At 40.0% G+C, this 22792-nt stretch overlaps 1 protein-coding gene and 1 non-coding gene across 5 annotated transcripts in view; one reads left to right on the forward strand and one right to left on the reverse strand.

Annotated features, from left to right (window-relative positions):
• The window catches only part of RABGEF1 (RAB guanine nucleotide exchange factor 1), a 69521-nt gene that overhangs the window by 33538 nt on the left and 13191 nt on the right, over nucleotides 1-22792 (reverse strand). For 2 of the 4 annotated variants that reach the window (XM_045543193.1, XM_045543192.1), the window contains exons 2-3: nucleotides 7145-7333; nucleotides 4719-4885 (exon numbers count right to left, since the gene is read on the reverse strand). In XM_045543193.1, coding sequence (XP_045399149.1) covers nucleotides 4719-4885; nucleotides 7145-7323 — 346 coding nt within the window. In that variant the 5' untranslated portion in view covers nucleotides 7324-7333. Of the gene's footprint in view, nucleotides 1-4718; nucleotides 4886-6434; nucleotides 6572-7144; nucleotides 7334-22792 lie in introns of those variants that run through there. The other 2 variants (XM_045543194.1, XM_045543191.1) reach the window with 2 other exon arrangements.
• On the forward strand, nucleotides 14157-14218 carry LOC123633724. Its single transcript, XR_006733739.1, has one exon. It is a non-coding gene; the product is annotated as a U7 small nuclear RNA (small nuclear RNA).

A 22792-nucleotide genomic window follows, 5' to 3' on the forward strand; every position in this document is an offset into this window, starting at 1 on the left:
ATGCCAGACCCTGTGCTTTACTATACATTCTCATTAATCCTTAACTATTTGGTTAGGTAGGTGGTATTATTGTACACATTAATAAACAGGTTAGAGAGGTTAAGTCACTTATATGCCCAAAATCACATGCTAGTAAGAGGAAGAGCTGGGATTTGAATCTAGATCTGTTTGATTCCCAAGCCAAAAAGTTCTTCACAACCACATCATAATGTCCACTTACTATTACAGCATCTAATTATTCTTATTTAAATCAACCAATGAGTATCAACTGAGCACCTACTTACTATGTAAGGCTGTCTGAAAGGCCGATCACATATTAAATCACGTTAAATCTTTCATATTCAAATTAAGTCTGAGAAAGCAAAACCCTCACAAGTTTATTTGAAGAATAGCTTGAGGAAGAGTCAAGATAACCTGAAAGGTCAGTATTTAAAAAGAACAGGATCAAATATCAATATTAAAAAAGAACAGTAAAGATGATTAACACCATTTCTAGTCTAGTAAAACCACTTATCTCAATTTTAAAAAGTTTACCAAAAACTCCACACATTTCTCAGACCATCCAAACAAAAAAGGGGGCAGCGCGATAGAATACTATAGTTCTTCTGACTTTCTCAATTCTTCTGACTATTGTTGTAGTATAAGTAGTATAAGAAATACATATTTGGTCTTTGCTCCTAGGTTCCTGGCACAGAGCTCCTAAAACCCTTGGAATTTCCTAAGTGATAGGAGTGCCTTTTGTCATCCATAATGAGCCCCTTCAAGTCATACCTGACCTAATGCTAACGAGGTGGCTCTGGTGGGCCCTTGAGGATGTGGATTGGCTGCCAGAGGAACCAACCATGTTATCAGAGGGTTGGAACTTTCAGCTCTGCCCCCTCGACCCTAAGGAAGGGGCGAGGCTGAGAGACTGTCAACCACCAATGGCTAATGAACTATCAATGACGCCTACACAATGAAACATCCATAAATACCCACAATGACAAGGCTCAGGGAGCTTCCAGAGTGGTGAACACACTGAGGTGTGAGGATGGCATGCCTGGAGAGGATGTGGAAGCTCCATGGCCCCTCTCCTACTCTGCTTGTCCTACGCATCCCTTCATTTGGCTGTTCCTGAGTGTATCCTTTATAGTAAACCAGCAACGGTAAGTAAAGTGTCTCATTGTAGCAAATTACCAAATGTGAGGAAAGGGGCTGTGGGAACCCCCAGTCTCCAGCCAGTGAGTAAGAAGTGCAGGTGCTCCCCCCATGGGGTGCCACCTGGTGGGGGCAGTCTTGTGACACTGAGCCCTTAACCTGTAGGGTCTACGCTAACTCCTGATAGTGTCAGAACAGGACTGAATTGGTGCACATCCAGCTGGTGTTAGAAAAGACCCCACGTATTTGGTGTCAGGGAAAAAGTCTCTCATAGTCCTAGGCAATGAGGGTCAGAAACAGATCTCGTTCCAAGTACACTGTATTCGACACATTATATAAGGTGATTTTATGAGATAAGGTTCAGAGTAAAAACAAAAATGACAACCAAGCAGAGCTTACTGAAGAAACAATTGCAAAAACAGGGGTGGATATGAAATCAGTTCCAAATTCAGCTTGGGAAATTGTAAATTACCTCAGTTTATATAAGTGCCAGAGGCTCTAATGATTAAAGTAGTAATTCATTATCAATTTTTCAAAGGACATAACTAATACCATGCTTCTATTTAATTAATATCTGAAATTTAGCTCGAGGATAGCACTGAATGTTAGAAGATTATAGTCTTGATTTTTAAATTTTATTTTGAAGTAACTTCAAACTTATAGAAAAGCTGCAAGATTATTACAGAGTTCCTTTATACCCTTAATCCAGATTCACAAAATTTTAACATTTACACATCTGTATTATTTTTTCTAAACCTTTTCAGAGTAGATTGCATACAGCATGCTCTTTATCCCTTAATATCAATATTTCCTAATAACAAGGATATTCTTTTATATAACTACTGCATAGTTATCAAATTCAGGAACTTTACATTGACACAATACTTTTACTTAATTTAAAATCCATATTCCAATTTCATTAATTGTTCAAAAACAGTTGGGGTTGTTTTTCTGGTATAGGATCCAAGTCAGGGTCACACATTGCCTTTACTGTTACGAATGTTTGGTCTCCTGTAACTTGGAAATGTCCATTTTTTTCAATGACATGACATTTTGAATTCAGGCCAGTTATTTTATTAAATACCCCTCAATCTGGATTTCCCTGCTGTTTCCTCATGACTCACTTCAGGTGATAAATTTTCAGCTTCAATATTTCATAAATGATGCTGTGTTCTCAAAGCATCATATCTGGGGGCACATGATGTCCATCCTCCCCTGGCCATTTGATAGTTACCATTTCCCTATTTGTAATTAATAAATCTGCACTGGATTATAAATCTTTTCCATAATATAATCCACATTATACAGAAGCTTTTAGGACATGGCTTTTAAAAACCACTAAAGAGAATCAGAGAATGTATGTGACTATTAAGTACATAAGTAATAGAAACCTCATTTAGTATACATATATTTAATATTTATTGTATATATATATATACTCATATATAAATAAACTGGGTTTGTGAGGTATATACATATTTAAGGTAAAGGGACATAACGGAAAAAAACTGAACCAGGAGTTAGGAGACCTGAGTTCTAATATACCAACTCATTATATGACCTTGGGTAAATCAGTCAACCTTTACAGACTTTCATATTGTCATCTACAAAATGAGGCATTTAGAGCAGCTAATTTTATAATTTCTTTATTATTTCATCTGTTGACATAAACATGTAACATTTCATTATACATCATAAATTCATAAGGTTAATGGTGACTTTCCCAAAGCAGGAAACAGAATTTAAGCTAAATAGGAATGAATGGCCTTGATCGATGCCCTTGAGCTCTTTTGCCAGCAGAGATTATTCTATTGGAAAAATAACCTCCATTTTTTTTTATTTTAATTTTTTTTTTTTTTTTTTGAGACAGAGTCTCGCTCTGTTGCCCTGGGTAGAGTGCAGTGGCATCATCATAGCTCACAGCAACCTCAAACTGGGCTCAAGTGATCCTCCTGCTTCAGCCTCCCAAGTAGCTGGGACTACAGGTGCCTGCCACGACACCCGGATAATTTTTCTATTTTTAGTTAGAGATGGGGTCTCACTCTTGCTCAGGCTGGTCTTGAACTCCTGAGCTCAAGCGATCCTCCTGCCTCAGCCTCCCAGAGTGCTAGGATTACAGGTATAGCCGCTGCACCCGGCCATAACCCACATTTTAAAACAGCTAGCACTTTACGTGTGTCAGGCACTATGCTGAGCTCTTTATACACATCAACTTATGTAATCCTCATTACATGCCCCTGATAGGTATTACTTGTCCCTCCAGGTAGATAGGGCTCAGAGAAATTAGCTTGCCCAAGGTCACACAACTGGAAACGACAAAGCTGGGACTCAAACCAGGAGTGACTCCAAAGACACCCTACTAAACACCCTGCCACACTACCTCCTAATAAATAAATAAATCAGGGGCCAAATACATTCTTATTTTATCTCTGGCAGGTACTGATTATTCCCCTTCTTATTTAGTAAAGACAAAACTGCTACAACTGGAAGCCAACCAAGAAACAATTTCAAAATAAGCAGTGAACAAAAAGATTTGAAGGTGTGCATTTCTTAAAGACGAATCCTGTGTTTTTTCTTTAAAAGAATGCATTTCTTAAAGAGAAGTGTTGTGTGTTGGGTAATAAGCAACCTTTCCTTTCAATAAAACAAAAGAAAACAGCAAAAATCACTAAATCTATAAGACCAGCAAGGATCTTAAGGGGTAATACTGTATTATTATTCATTCCCCTGTCTTTAGGCAGACCTAAAACCTCATCACAATTACCCCAGGGTAGGTAAGAGAGGTGGCTCTAAGAGAACAGGACTTCTGAAAGCATCGGCGCTGTTCCAAGTATCTCTTGCCATTTCAAATTTACTACATAAATCTGAGTACCAACAAAAGGGTTCCAAGACTGAGGCCTAACAACAGAGATTCTTTCTTGCTTCATGCTTGGCCACTTCAGCTAGCTTGTCTGCTCACTGGTAGAACAACTGTGACTTTAGTGACAATCCTCTTGCTGGTTATATGACATGTTAAGTAGGATGAATAAAATCATCTATGTTTGAATCCATGCACTAGAAAATACTACTGGTTACTTTTGTCCTTCTGAGAGCCCAAAGTGAGCCTTTCCTATATGTTCTCTATATATTTCCTCGAGACACAAGCTGTCTCTCAAATAACCTCAGAGAGAAACTCTCTCTCAGATGACTTTCAAGTTTGCAAACAGCCATTTCTGATAAGCTGTGGACAGTGAAGGTATTATACAAAGGAGAACAAACCAGGATCCAAAAAAATAAAGGCACAAAAAACTCCCAAAGAGACGATCATTTGGATGGGAATGAATTTTATAAATAAAACTACGTATTTCAACTCTCTTCATTCCTCCTATAGAGTAAACAAACGTCTCTAAAACACAATGTCCTTCAACCAAAGAGAGTACGGTTTCATATACTGTCTGACCCTCAAATCTAATTTTGGTCTCAAATCTGGGTTGGTATTTTCTAAAAGCTTACAGAAACTAGACAGCTGAGCCCACATCCACTATGGATCTACTCTGTATCTCACTCAGACACAGAAGAAAAAAAGAGTATCAGAAAATTACCCTTCTTTGATCCAACCCTGGAGGAAGCACTGAAGAACTTCTTCACTGTGGTAACCTTGCGGGTCTTCTCGTTGGTTTTCTTTTCTTCAAACTTGGAAAATGTGAGGGATTGGGCCCCTTGGTTGCTCTGACTGCTGGCAAAGGCTTCCTCCTCCTCCCGCTGAAGCCTGTAATTTAAGAAAGAATAAGGATGATCCAAGGTTTCATTGCATGTAAAGGTTAATAATTAACAGGAGGATCTAAAATTTTAGAACTAGAGGCTAAGTATATCAAATAGGACCGAGGTTTCTGATGGACAACTACAGGATAAAACTGTTATACGTGCTACTACAGACTCCAAAGAGGACCCTCTCCACAGATCATGCTCACTCAGCAATCACATTAGGGCTACATGAAAGAAATAAAGTCTAGCCCTTTTCCCTAATAAGCTAAAGGTTGGAACGGAGAGGGAGATAAGTAAATAATCAACACATAATGGGACAGTTCCTATAGTAGAGAGTAAAAATCAAGTGCTATGAGAGCACAGGAAAGAACAACTAAATCTGCTGCAGGAGTCTGAGAAGGCTTTGCAATGGTGACATTTGGATCGGGTTTTAGAAGATGAATAGGACTCGACTAAGTGAAAGGATATTCCAGGAAGAGGGAACTACAAATGTGAAAGCATGCGGTTTGTCCTAGAACAAGTTCAGTGTAGCCAGAGCACTGAGGGTGTGATGAACTGGATATACAAGGAGGCACCGGAAGGACCCTGACCACTAAGCCTGCTATTCTGAATTTCATCATGTGGTGGGGAAACAAGACAGACTCTGGATACAAGCAGTTACCCTTATGGGTTCTGTGCTTCAGAAAGGTAATGCAGGTAGCTGTGTGAACAACTTGAGGGGCAGAGAGACGAGAGACATAGACCATAATTAAGAGTATACTACAAAGGTTTAAGTACCTGGAAAATAGGAGTAGAAAGGATGAAATTCAAAAGACATTTCTAAGCTAGAATAAGTAGAACTTGGTCAAATAGTTTAGGTGACAAGGGAGGTAAAGGTGAAATTAGGAGTGAGTCCAAGGTTTTTTAGCTAACTCGATAAACAGTGATGCCACTAATTGATACAGGAGGAGGGTTAGGAGGACAATGTTGGGAGTGGAAAGAATAAATAAAAGCAATAAATTTGGCTTCAGATCAACTGCATTTGAAGTATCTATAATAAATCTTAAGCACTGCCTATGAAACAATGGCTCTCAAAGTGTGATTTCCCAGACAGCAGCATCAGCATCACCTGGGAACTTGGTAGACATGCAAATCTCTGGTCTCTCTCTCAAGCTACTAAAATCAGAGACTCTGAGGGTGAGGTCCAGCAATCACTGTTTTTTTTTGGGCTTTCCAGGTGATTCTGATGCCTGTTCAAATGTGGAAAATACTGATGTAGGAAATCTCAAGTGAGGTCACAACTGGAAGCAGTAAGAAATAGAAACAAAAATCACAGGTGGAGGTGTTAAGCTGGTCACAGTGGCATGTGCCTACAGTCCCAGCTACTTAAGATTCTGGGATAGGGCCAGGCCAGGTGGCTCATGCCTATAATCCTAGCACTCTGGGAGGCCAAAGAGGGTGGATTGTTTAAGCTCAGGAGTTTGAGACCAGCCTGAGCAAGAGCGAGATCCCCGTCTCTACTAAAAATAGAAAGAAATTATCTGGACAACTAAAAATATACAGAAAAAATTAGCCGGGCATGGTGGTGTGTGCCTATAGTCCCAGCTACTCGGGAGGCTGAGGCAGAAGGATCGCTTGAGACCAGGAGTTTGAGGTTGCTGTGAGCTAGGCTGACGCCACAGCACTCTAGCCGGGGCAACAGAGTGAAATTCTGTCTCAAAAAAAAAAAAAAAAAAGATTCTGGGATAGGAGGATGGCTTGAAGCCAAGAGTTTGAGGCTGCGGTACACTATTGCTACACCTGTGAATAGCCACTGCACTGGGCAACAGAGTGAAACCTCATTTAATTAATTAATTAATTAATTAATAATATAGTCTCCAACTATAACTGTCAAAAACGAAAAAGAACGAGGGAAATAATGCTTGGTTAGAGGCATATGCAAGGCCTGAACTAGCTATATAATATATACTACCTCATTTAATCTTCACCATGAAGTATGCTTACCTCCTCCATTCTTCTACTCCAAGGAGCTTATTGTCTAAATTTGAGAACTAAGACTAACATAACCCAAACATAAAATAATCAGAAGTAAGATAAACACAAAATGAGAAAATCACTGAAAAGTATTCATTAAATGTTGACTGAGAAGAAGAGAAAAAAAATCCTTAATATTAAACTGATTTGCTGACAGCTCAAAACAGAAAAGAAAAATGTATTTGGACAACGACAGGACTATTTATTCAATTATGTCACTGTTAAACCACCCCTAGTTAAGTCCTTTTACCGCTCTGCCAGTTCCCAATCCTCTTGAATCTGCTTCTGCCTGGCTTTGTGGTACTCCTCCCTCCAGCACTTGGAGCAGAAACCCTGCCAAGCAGGGTTGCCATAGTAACCACATCCTTTCTTGCACAGGAGCTCCGATTGGTCCACATGAATTCCTCGGCGTTCAGACTTAAGGCTCATCTTCTTCCTGCTAACCAAGAAACAAACAAGAAAGTGTTCTTGAAAATGAATTAACTAACATTCTCTAACTAAAAGCATAATAATTGTGAACTAAAAAATGAGTGAGCCCATTATCTTCAAGCTATAAGGCAGAGAAGAATGAAGGAGAGGGAAGGAGGAAAAGAGGGAAGGAGAGAGAGAAGGAAGAAAGAAGAAAAAACACAAGATAAATACAGCAAATTCCTGACATAGTCATATTAAAGAAAAAAACTTATTCCCTGCTTAAAATACAAAAAACACTTTTTAAAAGGGCCAATATTGAAGACCTAAATGTAAGAACAAAAACTATAAAAAACTACAAAACCCAAATAATCCAATTTAAAAATGGGCAAAGGACTTGAATAGATAATTCTCCAAAGACCTACAAATGGCCAACAAACATATGAAAAGATACTCAATGAGCTGGGCCCAGTGGTTTGCACCTATAATCCCAGCCACTTGGGAGGCTGAGGCAGGAGGATGGCTTGAGCCCAGGAGTTTGAGGCTGCAGTGAGCTATGATTGAACCACTGCACTCCAGCCTGGGTGACAGAGCAAGATTCTGCCTCTTTAAACAAAAAAAAAAAAAAGAAAGAAAGAAAAAGAACTAGTGAATTAGTATCCCCATTTCAAAGTTGAGGGGAAAAAACAGGAAGAGGTCAGGTTTGTGTCTAAGATCACGCATGTTGGAGCTAAAATTTGAATTCATATCTTAACAAGGTCCAAAATCAGTTTTCTTTTCTACTGTATCATATTTAAACCTATTTGTTCATAGCATCACAATGGTACAGTAAATTGCTATGCAACAATTTCCATTCAAACTGAAACTACATGATCCTCATTCTTTTCCACATAAACTGCCAAACAAGCACAGAAACAAGTGGCACTCTACAGTCAGTGACCATTCAAAAAACTCCAATGTGCAGACAGAATTAAGCCCTACATCTTGGGGATCCTAACATTCATTCAACTTGAACATTTACTAAGTGCCAACTGTGTGCACAGAATTGAGCTAATGCCACTGGTGATGCAACTGATAGGAAATGTTCTTGCCCTCAGGAAGCTCATAACCAAAAATACAAGCAGACTGAAAAATGAAGAAAAAGGGAAAGTGCTTAAGAGGCTGGGGAGGGGAGAAGGCATGGTCATGCTGACTCAGGGAGTATGGAGAAACCACCCAGGGGTGGTGATGGTAGACACTAAAGAGCCTTGAGTTGAACCTAGGTCTCGGAAAGACAACATGGAGAGGGAGGACATTCTGGACAAGAAGCACATCTTTCACAAAAAACTATGAGACAGGAAATCAAATGTAGAACATGAATTATGTGGTATAAATACGAGGTAAACTGGATTGACGCCCCATTGAATGCTCCTGAAAGGGGGAAAGCATGGTAAGATCTCTATTTTAAGCCATAAAACTTGACAGATGGAGTTCTGTCTTCTAGCGTGACAAAGTGAGGAGGACAATAAATCCTTTCCTCCAAAAGCAACTATAATGATGGACAAAACTTCTACTTTCTTCTGATGGGTTTATGTTCCTGCCAATGAATCCACTCAAACTTCAGCATCCTGACCCACCTCCATTTTTTGCAGGGGTCTCTCATGTCTCCTCTGTGTCTAGAACAGGCTCTCCTGGTCAGAGTGGAAGCCTAACTGGTTAGAGGTGTTTGAGGACAATCTGGATCTTTGAATAAACAATAAGCTCTGGCTGAACATTAAGGCATGCAGACACAGCGGTGACTCCTAGAAGGAAGTTAGGCATAAAAAGGAAGAAAAATTGAGCAGAGATATCAGAGATATCAGTGGCAGTTGTCAGGGAGAGAAACTGTACAGATTTCGTCCAGCTATAAAACCTGGACAGTATGCATTGAGCACCACTTTTGAGGATCCTGAAAAGCAACAAGGAGAACTGGGGAAGAAGACCAGAATTCAAAGCATCACTGAATCCTCACTGAGATTATTTTTTTCCCTCCAGTATCACCAGATCAACCCAGAAATGGGCTCCAGGGAACAGAGAGAGTTCCTGTAGTTTGGGCTCAAGGCATGAGAAAAGGGAATTCCTAACACTCAGAGAGAATATGGAGATTCTTCCATTTTACTGTCCTTCCCCCTTCTCTTGAGACACAGTGCCCAAGCAATCATGTGGTGTGTCTACAGCAAAGGCTGAGTGAGAGACCGCAGGTGCCAAACTCTGAGAAAGGAGAACTATCGATTTTCCCCACTCTCTATCCTCCCACTGCTCAGCCTCAATTGTACAATGATGGAAATATTAATACAGCGCAGAGTGAGGTAACTAAATCCACAGTCTTCCCGACACAGGAAAGAAAAGATGAGCCTCTAGGGAAAGAGAAGAGAAACTTCTAAGAACTCAAGAAAGCAATTTCTGGGCTCAACCCTAAGCTGTGCATGCATGGATCTGATGCTATACAGCATCAAAGATTTTAAATTGAAACTGAGGCCGGGCGCGGTGGCTCACGCCTGTAATCCTAGCACTCTGGGAGGCCGAGGCGGGTGGATCGCTCGAGGTCAGGAGTTCGAGACCAGCCTGAGCGAGACCCCGTCTCTACTAAAAATAGAAAGAAATTATCTCGACAACTAAAAAATATATATAGAAAAAATTAGCCGGGCACGGTGGTGCATGCCTGTAGTCCCAGCTACTCGGGAGGCTGAGGCAGGAGGATCGCTTAAGCCCAGGAGTTTGAGGTTGCTGTGAGCTAGGCTGACGCCACGGCACTCACTCTAGCCCGGGCAACAAAGTGAGACTCTGTCTCAAAAAAAAAAAAAATAAAATAAATTGAAACTGAGAGACCACTGTGCAGCTCTCAGACCAGTGCATGCATGAGCATGAAACAGGTGGAAACAGCACTGCAAAAGCTTTGAAAAATGAACTGACGCTGGAATCACAGCCCACAGAACTTGCATTCTGAACTTGACAACAAAACAAAAAACTGTTGCTGTTATGACACCATTAAGAAAATGAATGGACAAGGTATAGATGAGGAGAAAATACTTGCAAATCACATCTTTGACAAAGAACTTACATATCCAGAATGTAAAGAACTCTCAAAACTCAATTTTAAGAAAACAAACCACTCGATTAAAAAATGGGCAAACAACTTGAACAGATACTTTACCAAAGAAGATATACACATTGGTAGTCCACATTTCTGTAAGAGAGGCCTTTGCTACACAGACTGTCTCCTCAAGGATATTTGTATATTGAACATCCTTACAAGACAAAGATGTTATCTCCTTCCAGAGCAGAGAACAAGTTTGTTTACTATCTAGTACAATAAGTTGTTTCCGTCCACATCAAAGGCCTGGCAGGGTTGTTTGCCACCCATTATGATATCTGGGTTCCTTGAACTTGGATTCCTTGGATCGACATTGCCCGCATGGGATTTGTGGGGCAAAGGTAGTCCATGTGAACATGAAGCTTGTTCTGCTGATGTCCTGTGAATAATAAAGTCTTTTGTCTCCAATCGAGTCTCATGTCTTTCTTTGGCCAGTATCTATGAAACTACGGTAGACTAATTGCTACTTCTAAGCAGGATAAAACTCAGGTCTTTCTCAGTTCTTGACAACACAGTGGTAAATAAGCACATCAAAAGTGTTTAACACCATTAGTCATTAGAGAAATGCAAGTTAAAACCACCATGAGATATCACTCACACCTATTAGAATGGCTAAAATAAAAAACACTGACGATACCAAGTGGTAGCAAGGATGCAGAACAACTATATTTCTCATACATTCCTAGTGGAATGCACAATAGTACAGCCACTGTGGAAGCAGTCTGACAGTTTTTTAAAAAGTTAAAGATACAATATCATATGATCCAGCAATCCCACTCCTGGGTATTTCCTCTAGAGAAATAAAAACTGATGCTTACTCAAAATTCTGTACATAAATGTTTATTCATGATCATCAAAAAATGGAAACAACCAAAACATCCTTCAGTGGGTAAATAGATAAACTACAGTACATCCATACAATAGAATGCTACCAAAAAAAAAAAAAAAGGAACAAAGTATTAATACACTGAACAACTTGGATGAATCTGAAAGGCTTTATGCTGAGTGAAAGAAGCCAGTATCTTAGTCCCTTCAGGCTGCTGTAACAAAATACCATAAATTGGGTAGGTTATAAACAACAGGAATTTATTTATCACAGTTTTGAGGCCGGGAAGTCCAAGATCAAGATGTCAACAGATTGTGTCTGGTGAGGACCTCCTTTTTCTGGTTCACTGTAAGTGCCTTCTTATTGTGTCCTTACATGGTGGAAGGGGGAGACCAACTCTCTGGGGTCTCTTTTGTAAGGGCACTAAACCTAATCATAAGGGATCCACCCTTATGACCTAATCACGTCTCAAAGGTGCCAGCCCCTAATATCATTACCTTGGAGGTTGGGGGTGATAGAGCTATTCTGTATTCTGATTGTGGACACATTTACATAAATCTACTAAAATTTCAAAATTCACAGGACTGTATACTCCTTCCAAATCAAATTCACTCTGATTATTAAAAAAAGAAAACTTGAGAGGTAATTTCTATGTTGGATTGGGAGGAAGTGCAGAACAGAAGACAGGGACACTGACCAAAAAAACAACTACAATAAAAGATTACTAAAGTAATAGAAATAATACAGAGGGAATGGAAAGAGGAGGGATGGGAATCCATTTTACAAGTAGGATCTGTAAGAGTTAATTAATGAGACATGGCACGGAGAGGGAAATCTAATTAGAAAAAACTTTCAAGTTTACAAATACTCTTTACGTCCTCTACAAGGTTAAAGCCCTGCAAGGACAGGATTTATATCTAAGGCACTAGCCATTTATAAATAGTAGATAAAGTTGAGACAGAAGGGAAGAAAAGAATAATAGGTAGAAAGGAAGAAAAGAGAAGAAAATAGTAATACAGCCCTAGAATGTTGAGCTGAAGAAACTTTAAAGACCATCTACTTTATCCTACAGAGAAAGACACTCACTGAGACTAAGAAGTTATCACTTATTCAATCAAAAAGGTGTAAGTGGCAGAGACATCACTAAATCCTACACTTAATATACTAGTCCTGGGTTCCATCAATATATTTTGAGAGGCCAGGGGTGGTGGCTCATGCCTGTAGTCCTAGCACTCTGGGAGGCTGAGGCGGGAGGATTGCTTGAGGTCAGGAGTTTGAGACCAGCCTGAGCAATAGCAAAACCCTGTCTCTACTAAATATAGAAAAAAATTAGCCAGACAACTAAAAATAGAAAAAAGAATTAGCCAGGTGTGGTGGCTTGTGCCCACAGTCCCAGCTACTTGAAAGGCTGGGGCAGAAGGATCGCTTGAGCCAGGAGTTTGACGTTGCTGTGAGCTAAGCTGACGCCATGACACTCTAGCCCAGGCAACAGAGTGAGACTGCCTCAAAAAAAAATTTTGAGAATCTGAGCTAATCTCACCATATCATCCTATGGTCCCTTTCTTTCCTTCCAAGAGGAATGAGCAAAAGGAAATATCACTTTTTTTCCTTAGATCAATTAAGTTTTAAAAATTTTATACTATAAATATTATAGCACAGGTCTATGCAACTAAAATGGACATCTTTGGGGGAGTCTGCCTGGCACACATGCCAATACTTCCCTTGTATCGGGAATCTGTTCCCTCAATCCACAAAGATAAGCTGCCAGCAGCCATGTTTGTACATGACTGGCCCCCACTTCAGGGCCACAGCTGATTGAACCAGAGGTGGACACCTGACCCTAAGTAGCTCAGAGTCTCTTATTTGGAGTATTAAAAATGAGACTAAGTCTGGGCTGTTCTCTTGAATGATAGATGAGGTGTGTGGCATGACCATCTTTCATCAAGTGGTCTGAGTATCAGGACAGCCGTCTGCCAAGTGAAATAGATACACACCAAGAAAGCAGAGAAAAATGGCAGGAGAAAAACACTCTGTAGGTCCTGAGAGGTTTCAACGTCCCAGTTACAATCCCTGGATAAGAGTTAGCAGCATGCTTACCCTCAGATTCTGAGACACAACTCTCAATCAATCCCCTACCGCTCTTTTCTTTTATTCTTAGGCTAATTCCAGAGCCTATTATCTGGACCCAAATACTTGTACAGGTGATCTTCAAGAGTTGGAAAAACACAACGGGAGTGCTTTGAGGATTACTGGCATATTCTAAAAGCTCAATATGTTAGAATAAAAACAGTAATAATAGCTACAGGTCGAAAAAGACTGACTTGGCATAGACCATGAGATCACAGAGATCAATCAAACCCCTGCTCTGCCACTTACTTGAAATGTGACGTCAGGCAAATTATTTCATACTTCTGACACTTCCACTCATCCCTCCCTCTCTCAAACTTGTGCTCCTACCATTCTCTACCTTTTCACCAAACCAAAGCCTCATGGACCTTGTGCCCCCATAACCTTCACTCTCTGGTTATGTTACCTTACATAGCAAAAACAACTTGACAGATATAATTAAGGTTACTGATTATTTGACACAAAAATAAGGAAGTTATCCTAGATTATCTGGGTGTGCCCAATATAAGCACATGAGCCCTCAGATGCAGAAAAGGACAAGGACCCAGAATAGCCAAAACAATTTTAAAAAGGAATGTAAGATATTTCCTGATTTCAAAATGTACTACAAAGCAATGGTAATTAAGACAGTGTGGTACTGGCACAAGGACAGTCATATGGATCAATGAAATAAAACTGAGAATCCAGAAATAAACCGACACATCTATGGTCTAATGATTTTCCACAAGGTGCCAAAACCCTTCAATGGAGAAAGGAGGGTGGGGGTGGGAGGCATAGGGGAAAAAAAAATAGTGTTACAGTTCTTTTGGAATTTGTCTAGCAGGTCTTCCGGTCCTTGCAGGAAGACCCCTCCCCGAAAAAAAAAAAAAAAAAAAGAGAGAGAGAGAAGGAGAATCTTTTCAACAAATCGCACTGCGACAATTGGATAGCCACATGCAAAAGAATGAAACTGGATGCTTACCTCTCACCATATATAAAAATTAACTCAAAATGGATCAGAGACCTAAATGTAAGACTAAAACTCTCAGAAGAAAGCAAAGAGGTAAATTTTCATAATCTTTGACTTGGCAAAGGATTCTTAGATATGGCACCAATATGAGCAACAAAAGAAGGGACATAAATTGTGCTCTGTGAAAATTTAGGCCAGGTATGGTGGCACATGCTTATAGAACCAGCTACTCAAGGAGGCTGAGGCTAGAGGATCACATCAGCCCAGGAGTTCAAGGTTACAGTGAGCTATGACCGTGCTACTGCACTCCAGCCTGAGCAACAGAGCAAACTCTCTCTCTTAAAAAAAAAAAAAGAAAGAAAGAAAAAAAAGATTTTAAATGTTTGTGCTTCAAAGGACCTCATGAAGAAAGTGAAACAAGGCCTGGTGCAGTGGCTCAGGCCTGCAATCCCAGCACTTTGGGAGGCCAAGGCAGGAGGATTACTTGAGGCTAAGTGTTTGAGACCAGCCTGGGCAACACAACCCCCCTCTACAAAAAATAAAAATTAGCCAGGCACAATGGTGCACACCTGCAGTCCCACCTACGCTGGAGGCTGAAGCAAGAGGATTACTTGAGCCTGGGAGTTGGAGGTTGCAGTGAGCTATGATCACACCACTGCATTCCAGTCTGGGCGAGAGAGAGCAAGACCCTGTCCCTGTCTGTCTGTCTGTCTGTCTCTCTCTCCCCCTCTACCTCTCACTCACATACACACACACACACAAAATGAAAAGACAAGCCATGGAAGACAGACAGTATTTGCAAGTCATTTATGTAATAAGGAACTTGTAACCAAATTTTAAAGAACTGTTACAACTCAATAATAAAAAGACAGATAACATAATTTTTTAAATGGGCAAAAGAGCTGAGTAGACATATCTCCAAGAAGGATATACAAATGGCCAATAAGTACATGAAAAAATGGTTAAACATCATTAGTCATCAGGGAAATGCAAAACAAACACACACTAAGATGCTACTTCACATTCACTAGGGTAACTAGGATCAAAAAGTCAGAAAATAGCCAACTGCAGTGGCTCATCCCTAAAATCCCAGCACTTTAAGAGGCTGAGGTGGCAGGATTGCCTGAGGGGAGGAGTTCAAGACCATCCTTGGCAACACAGTGAAACTCCAACACCATCTCCACTAATAATTAAAAAAAAAGAGCCCAGGTGTGGTGGTACACACCTGCTGTCCTAGCTACTTGGGAGGCTGAGGCAGGAGCCCAGGAGTTCGAGGTTGCAGTGAGCTATCATGATACCACTGCTGGTGACAGAGTGACACCCTGTTTCTAAAAAGAAAGAAAAAGAAGTCAGAAACTAACAAGTGTTGGTAAGAAGCTGGAGAAACTGGAACCCTCATACACTGCTGACAGGAATTGTAGAATGGTAGGGCCATTGTGGAATGGTCTGGCAGTTCCTCAAGTGATTAAACAGAGTGAGCTTTTAACCCAGCAATTCTATTCCCAGACATATACACAAGAGAAACATATATATATACATATACAACCCAACATATATATATAACCCAAATGTCCACCAACTGACAAACAGATAAACACAATGGGAGAAATCCATAAAATGGACTATTATTTGGTCATATAAAGGAAAAAAGTAATTATACATGCTACAACATGATGAACTTTGAAAACATTATGCTAAGTGAAACAAGCCAGTCGTAAAAGACTACATATTACATAAATCCATTCATACAAACATCCACAACAGAGACATCTATAGGGACAGAAAATAGATTAGTGGTTACTCTGTGCAGAGGGGAGAGAATGAGAAGGGGATAGCAAAGGGTATGGGGTTTCTTTTTGAGGTGATAAAAATGTTCTAAAGTTGGCTGTGGTAATGGCTGCCACTGAACTGTGCACTTTAAAAGGGTGAACTGTATGGTAGGTGAATTAAACCTCAATAAAGTTGTCTTTTTAAAAAGCAGAAGAGAGGCCGGGCGCGGTGGCTCACGCCTGTAATCCTAGCACTCTGGGAGGCCGAGGCGGGTGGATTGCTCGAGCTCAGGAGTTCGAGACCAGTCTCAGCAAGAGCGAGATCCCGTCTTTACTAAAAATAGAAAGAAATTATCTGGCCAACTAAAAATCCATATGGAAAAAATTAGCCGGGCATGGCGGCGCATGCCTGTAGTCCCAGCCACTCGGGAGGTTAAGGCAGGAAGATCGCTTGAGCCCAGGAGTTTGAGGTTGCTGTGAGCTAGGCTGACGCCACGGCACTCACTCTAGCCCAGGCAACAAAGCGAGACTCTGTCTCAAAAAAATAAATAAATAAAATAAATAAAAAGCAGAAGAGGAGGACAAAATGTAAAGTCAGAGAGAGTCAAAGCACTACTGTTGGGTTTGAAGCTGGAGGGGACCATAAGCCAAGAAATGTGAGTGGTTTCCAGAAGATGAAGGCCAGCAAAGAAATGAGGACCTCAGCCCTACACCTCATGGAACTGAATTCTGCCAACATGAATATGTCTGGAAGCAGATTCTATCTATCACCTACGAATACAAATAAGAACCCAGGCTGGCTGACACTTAAATTTTGACCTTGTGGGGTCCTAAGCAGAATATCCAGCTGAGCCTGCCTGGACTTCTAATCTGCAGAACTTTGAGATAATAAGTAAGTGTTGTTTGAAGCTGCTTAAGTTTGTGGTGACTTGTTATAGCAGCAATAGAAAACTAATACAGGCTTCCTTTCCATTCGTCTCTTTTTTGGGGCCTTTGCACGTGCAGGCCCAAAGCGTAGAATGCTGTGCCCCTTGCTGTGCATATGGCGGTTTCTTTCTCATCATTTAGGTCTCAGTCTTCATGTCATACTTTCAAAAAGGCCTTCCCTTTTCAGGAAAAGACTGACTGTAAATGAAGAAAGAAAAAAAGGGGGGGGGGCTTCCCTGGCCTCACTATCTGAAGTCCTACCTACCCCAATCTGCCCAACCCTCACCTCTGCCCTGGGCCCAGCATTGTTTCTCCATGTCCTACTTCTAATAAATATTTACTTTTCTGTTGGTCTGTCTCCTTCACTGCTAGAATGCTATTTGATGAGAACAGAGACCTTGCTTTCCTTCTTTACTGCTATATTGCTAGTGATTCAAATAGTACCTGCATGTCATAGATGCTCAAATATTCACTGAAAGAACAATGAATAACTGAAAGAATAAGGTTGTTGTAGAGATCAAATATTAAAATGACTATAAAGCAGCCGGGCGTGGTGGCTCACGCCTGTAATCCTAGCATTCTGGGAGGCCAAGGTGGGAGGATTGCTTGAGCTCAGGAGTTCGAGACTAGACTGAGCAAGAGTGAGACCCCATCTCTACTAAAAATAGAAAGAAATTAGCTGGACAACTAAAAATATATAGGAAAAATTAGCTGGGCATGGTGGCACAGGCCTGTAGTCCCAGCTACTTGGGAGGCTGAGGCAGGAGGATTGCTTGAGCCCAGGAGTCTGAGGTTGCTGTGAGCTAGACTGACGCCACGGCACTCTAGCCCGGGCAACAGAGTGAGACTCTCCCCCCCAAAAAATAAAATAATAAAAAAAAATGACTATAAAGCAAAGATACATACCAAAGGCTTAAAAAATACAAAAAATCTCTTCCCTTCCATGATTGATCAACCACTATTTTAAAATTATATATGTGAATAACTTTACAAAGAAAAATAAGTATCTACTGGATGGTTAAATAAATTGTGGTACAACCATACAATAGAATACTTGGCAATAAAAAAGAACAAAAATTATTAACACATAAACAACTTGGATGATCAAGAGCATTATGCTGAGTGAAAAAAAAAGCCAATCTCAAAAGGTCACATACTGATTTATACAACATTCTCGAACGACAAAACTATAAATATGAAGAACAAATTAGTACTTTTAAGGCATTAAGAATGGTAGGAGGTACAGAAGTAGGGGAGAAAAATAGGGGTGCAGGGAAAGAGTTAACCCAGCAGGCCTGAGTTGCTCAAACCATGCACATTTTCAGAAGAGCCTGCTTGTGTGACTGGCCCTTGGCCGGCTCCTAGGAACTAACACCCTGGAATATCCCCACATGCTGATATAAGTGTTGGTACAGTTAGAGTATTAAACCACACTGTTCCAGCCTGTTTAGATATTCTGTGCAAACAGGGTGACTTATGGTGAACACCTGCTTTCCTTCTGGAGTCTGAAGTTGTAGTAATGGTGGTCAGTCATTCATGAAGGCACTATGTGATCATCCTCCAGTAAAAAAAATCCTGGATTCTTAGGCTTCAATGAGCTTCCCTAACCAAAAACACTTCAAGTCTCATTGCAGTTTATCATTGGGGGATTAAGTGCATCCTGTGCAACTCCATTGGGAGATGATTCTTCAAATCTCATGCTGGTGTCTTCCAGACTCTGCTCAATGCACAAGTATCTTTTTTTTTTCTTTTTGAGACAGAGTCTCACTGTGTTGCCCGGGCTAGAGTGAGTGCCGTGGCGTCAGCCTAGCTCACAGCAACCTCAAACTCCTGCGCTTCAGCGATCCTACTGCCTCAGCCTCCCGGGTAGCTGGGACTACAGGCATGTGCCACCATGCCCAGCTAATTTTTTCTATATATATCTTTTAGTTGGCCAGATAATTTCTTTCTATTTTTTTAGTAGAGACGGGGTCTCGCTCTTGCTCAGGCTGGTCTCAGACTCCTGACCTTGAGCGATCTACCCGCCTCGGCCTCCCAGAGTGCTAGGATTACAGGCGTGAGCCACCGCACTTGGCCTCACAAGTATCTTTTATTGATCCTGCTTTGCATCCTGTCACTGTAATAAGCCACAGCCAAGAGTATATAAATCCTGTGAGACCTTCAATCTCCAAACCTGGGGCATCCTGGGGACTACCAACACAGGGTGTGACCATAAAGGATTGACATGAGGGAAGGTCTTTGTGGTAATGGAACAGTTCAGTATCTTGACTATGGGGATGCTTACAGGAATCTACATATGTGATAAAAGGTGAATAAAACTACATACATACATTGCACAAATATCAATTTCTTGGTTTTGATGTTGTATTGTAGTTACGTAAGATGTAACCACTCAGGCAAGCTAGGTGAAGAATACACAGGACCTCTTTGTACTATCTTTGCAACTTCCTATGAATCTGTAATTATCCCCACCTAAAATTTTTCCCCTCCTAAAAAAATCCCCACCTAAAAATCCCACCTAAAATTTTTCATAAAAATAAACATCTAAAATTGGACAGATGTATACCACCAGACAGTTAAACATACTACTCAGATCATTCTGCTTCTTTCTTTTCTTTCTTTTTTCTTTCTTTTTTTTTTTTTTAAGAGACATGGTCTCACTGTCACCCAGGCTAGAATGCAGTGCTATGATCACAGCTCATTGTAGCCTCAAATTCCTTGGCTCAAGTCATCCTCCTGCCTCAGCCTCCTGAGTAGCTGGGACTATAGGAGTGCTCTACTACACTTGGCTAATTTTTATTTTTTTAGAGACAGGGTCTTGCTATGTTGCCCAGGCTGGTCTCAAACTCCTGCCCTCCAGCAATCCTCCTGCTTGGCCTCCCAAAGTGCAGGATTATAGGGGTGAGCCACTGCGCCCAGCCACTGGAACCCTTACAGTAGCCAAACAATAGTCAAACAATAACAACTTAGAAAATATAAAAGAGTAATGGATTCAATATATAAAACTATCTAGGAAATATTTTAATGAGAAAATTATATGATCTACATAAAAACACTGAGAGAGAGAAAGAAGGCTTGAAAAAAATGGTAGGACATACCATAACACAGTATGAGAAAATAAAATATTATAAAAATGGCAAACATTCCAAAATTTATAAGTTTACTACAAATGACAATAAGAATCCCACAAGACTTTCTGGAACTCAACAAAATGATTCCATATTTCATCAGCAATAATAAACAGGCTAGTTGTTTTTTTAATTTCCTAATTTAATTTAATTTTCTGAATTTTTATTTGCAAACTAGTTAAAAGAGTGTGGACCAGGTACGGTAGCTCACAGCTGTAATCCTAACACTTTGGGAGGCCAATGAGGAAGAATCACTTGAACCCAGGAGTTTGAGGTTACAGTGAGCTATGATGACACCACTGCACTCCAGCACAGGCTACAAAGTGAGACCCTGTCTCAAAAAAAAAAAAAAAGAGTGTGAATTTAGGAACAGACCTGGTAAATCACTACAGGATAGCCTGACTCCAAAAAAGAACTCTAATATAATACATAAAAATAATTTAATATTAGAAGGAGAAGGGGAAATTTTTGATAAACAAAATGGAATAACTGGTCACTAATCTGATAGCACCAAAATTAATTATAAGTATCTTAAACAAGTTAAGTTTTTAAAGACAAACAGAAAAGTGGAAAGAATTAAAATTAAATATTTATAAAACTTCTAACAAGGTGAGGGTTATCTAAGCTTACAAGCTACAGGAAAAATCAAGAAAATCTAAATTTGAATCTATAAATTGAAATAACTAGTTTTATAAAGGCCCAACTGTAGCCACAATAAAAGGGCAAATAAAAGACTAGAAAATAATATTTAAAGTAAATAGAACAATGAAGTATTTTATTATACCTAGAAATAATACTAACAAAAAGAATCTGTAAATCTTTGATAGCTATGCAGGACAAGAACATGAGCAGAGCATTCACAAAAGGCGATTCGTTTCCAAGAAACAGAAATGGGATGCCAAAGGGTATGTGCATTTAAAATTCTGGCATACATTACCAAACTGACCTGACATAAAGGTTGTACCTATTTACGTGCCCACCTACCGTGCATGAGAGAAGCTACTTTCCCATATCCTCAAAAAATACAGCATTACAAGCCTTTAATTTTTGCCAATCTGACAGGCAAAAAGAAACCATTTTTTGTTTTAATGTGCATTCTCCTAATAAGGTCAATCATCTTTACATATGTTTATTGGCACTAGGATAGTTCCTTTGAAGAAATTAACTGTTCATGTTATTTCTTCATTTTTCTACATCATTAATATTTTTCTTTTGATTTATAGATACACTTTTTATATTATCTCTTAGTCCTCAACTTTATGTTACAAAAACAACATAGTTAAAGACTTAGCACTTGCAATCTGTAATTAAAGTTTTACCAACTTTCATATGATTAAATATACTGCTTCCAAAATGAATGTGAATGTCATAGAGAGAATCAATGTCAGAGTTTCAATATTAAATATAACAAAACAAAGTATCCAACAATAGCTTGCCCAAATAATTCCAAATGACAATCAACCCAGTGGAATATAATGTAGAGCTTCTAGCTGCTGGAATGAACAGAGCTAGCAGAGCAACATTCTTAAGGAATGAGGTCTAGACAACAATCTTCTATTGTACTCACACCCTAACCCTAACCCTCTTCAGTTGAGCAAAATTATGACTCAAATCCCAGCATGCCATTCCCCAGGCCAATAGCTCAAAATCACAGGCAAGATAATCTGGCTAGTCTAGTCTATTTTGTCCCATTCTCTAACCTTCCTTCAAGGAAGCAGCCAGTTGCCCAAATAGTTAATTTATTTGATAAGTAACTGATCAAAAATCATTTCTCTAACTCTATTGAAAGTAACAGCAAATTGCAATGCATAAAGTGGTCTCTACCATTAAAGGTTTTTTCCCCAAGGTTATATTTTAGTTTGAGCTTTGCTGCAGCCATTTTACCCTTAACCATTTGCCGTTACATGCATGCACACATACACAAAGAGAGAAATACAAAAGGCAATTGCCTGGATAAAAATGTATTTATTCAGATTTGTTAGATGGAACAACCAAATAAATATTTATATTATGTTTTAAGCTTTTGAGAAGTGTCTTGTATCAAAACATAAGATTAAATGATATTTAGCTGAGCTGGACTGGCAATTATACTGAAAAAGGGCTACCACAAAACTAAAACAAAATTAAAATCCACATCAACCACATCACTTATGAACATCTGACTAATTGCTAGACATAAAAAACTAAGGCTCAGGCCAGGCATGGAGGCTCATGCCTGTAATCCTAGCACTCTGGGAAGCCGAGACGGGTGGATCACTTGAGCTCTGGAGTTCGAGACCAGCCTGAGCAAGAGCAAGACTCGGTCTCTACTAAAAATAGAAAAAATTAGCTGGGCATGGTGGTGGATGCCTGTAGTCTCAGCTACCTGGGAGGCTGAGGCAGGAGGATTGCTTAAGCCCAGGAGTTTGAGGTTGCTGTGAGCTAGGCTGACGCCACAGCAGTCTAGCCCAGGCAACAAAGGGAGACACTGTCTCAAAAAAACAAAAACAAAAACAAAAACAAAACTAAGGCTCATATGCTATTTTAAAAACTGGCCGGGTGTGGAGGCTTAGGCCTGTAATCCCAGCGCTCTGGGAGGCCAAGGCAGGAGTTTGCGAACAGCCTGGGCAACATATGGAGATCTTGCTGCTACAAAAATTAGGAAAAAAATTA

This window comes from Lemur catta, chromosome 2 (genome assembly GCF_020740605.2).
Source record: "Lemur catta isolate mLemCat1 chromosome 2, mLemCat1.pri, whole genome shotgun sequence".
NCBI lineage: Eukaryota > Metazoa > Chordata > Mammalia > Primates > Lemuridae > Lemur > Lemur catta.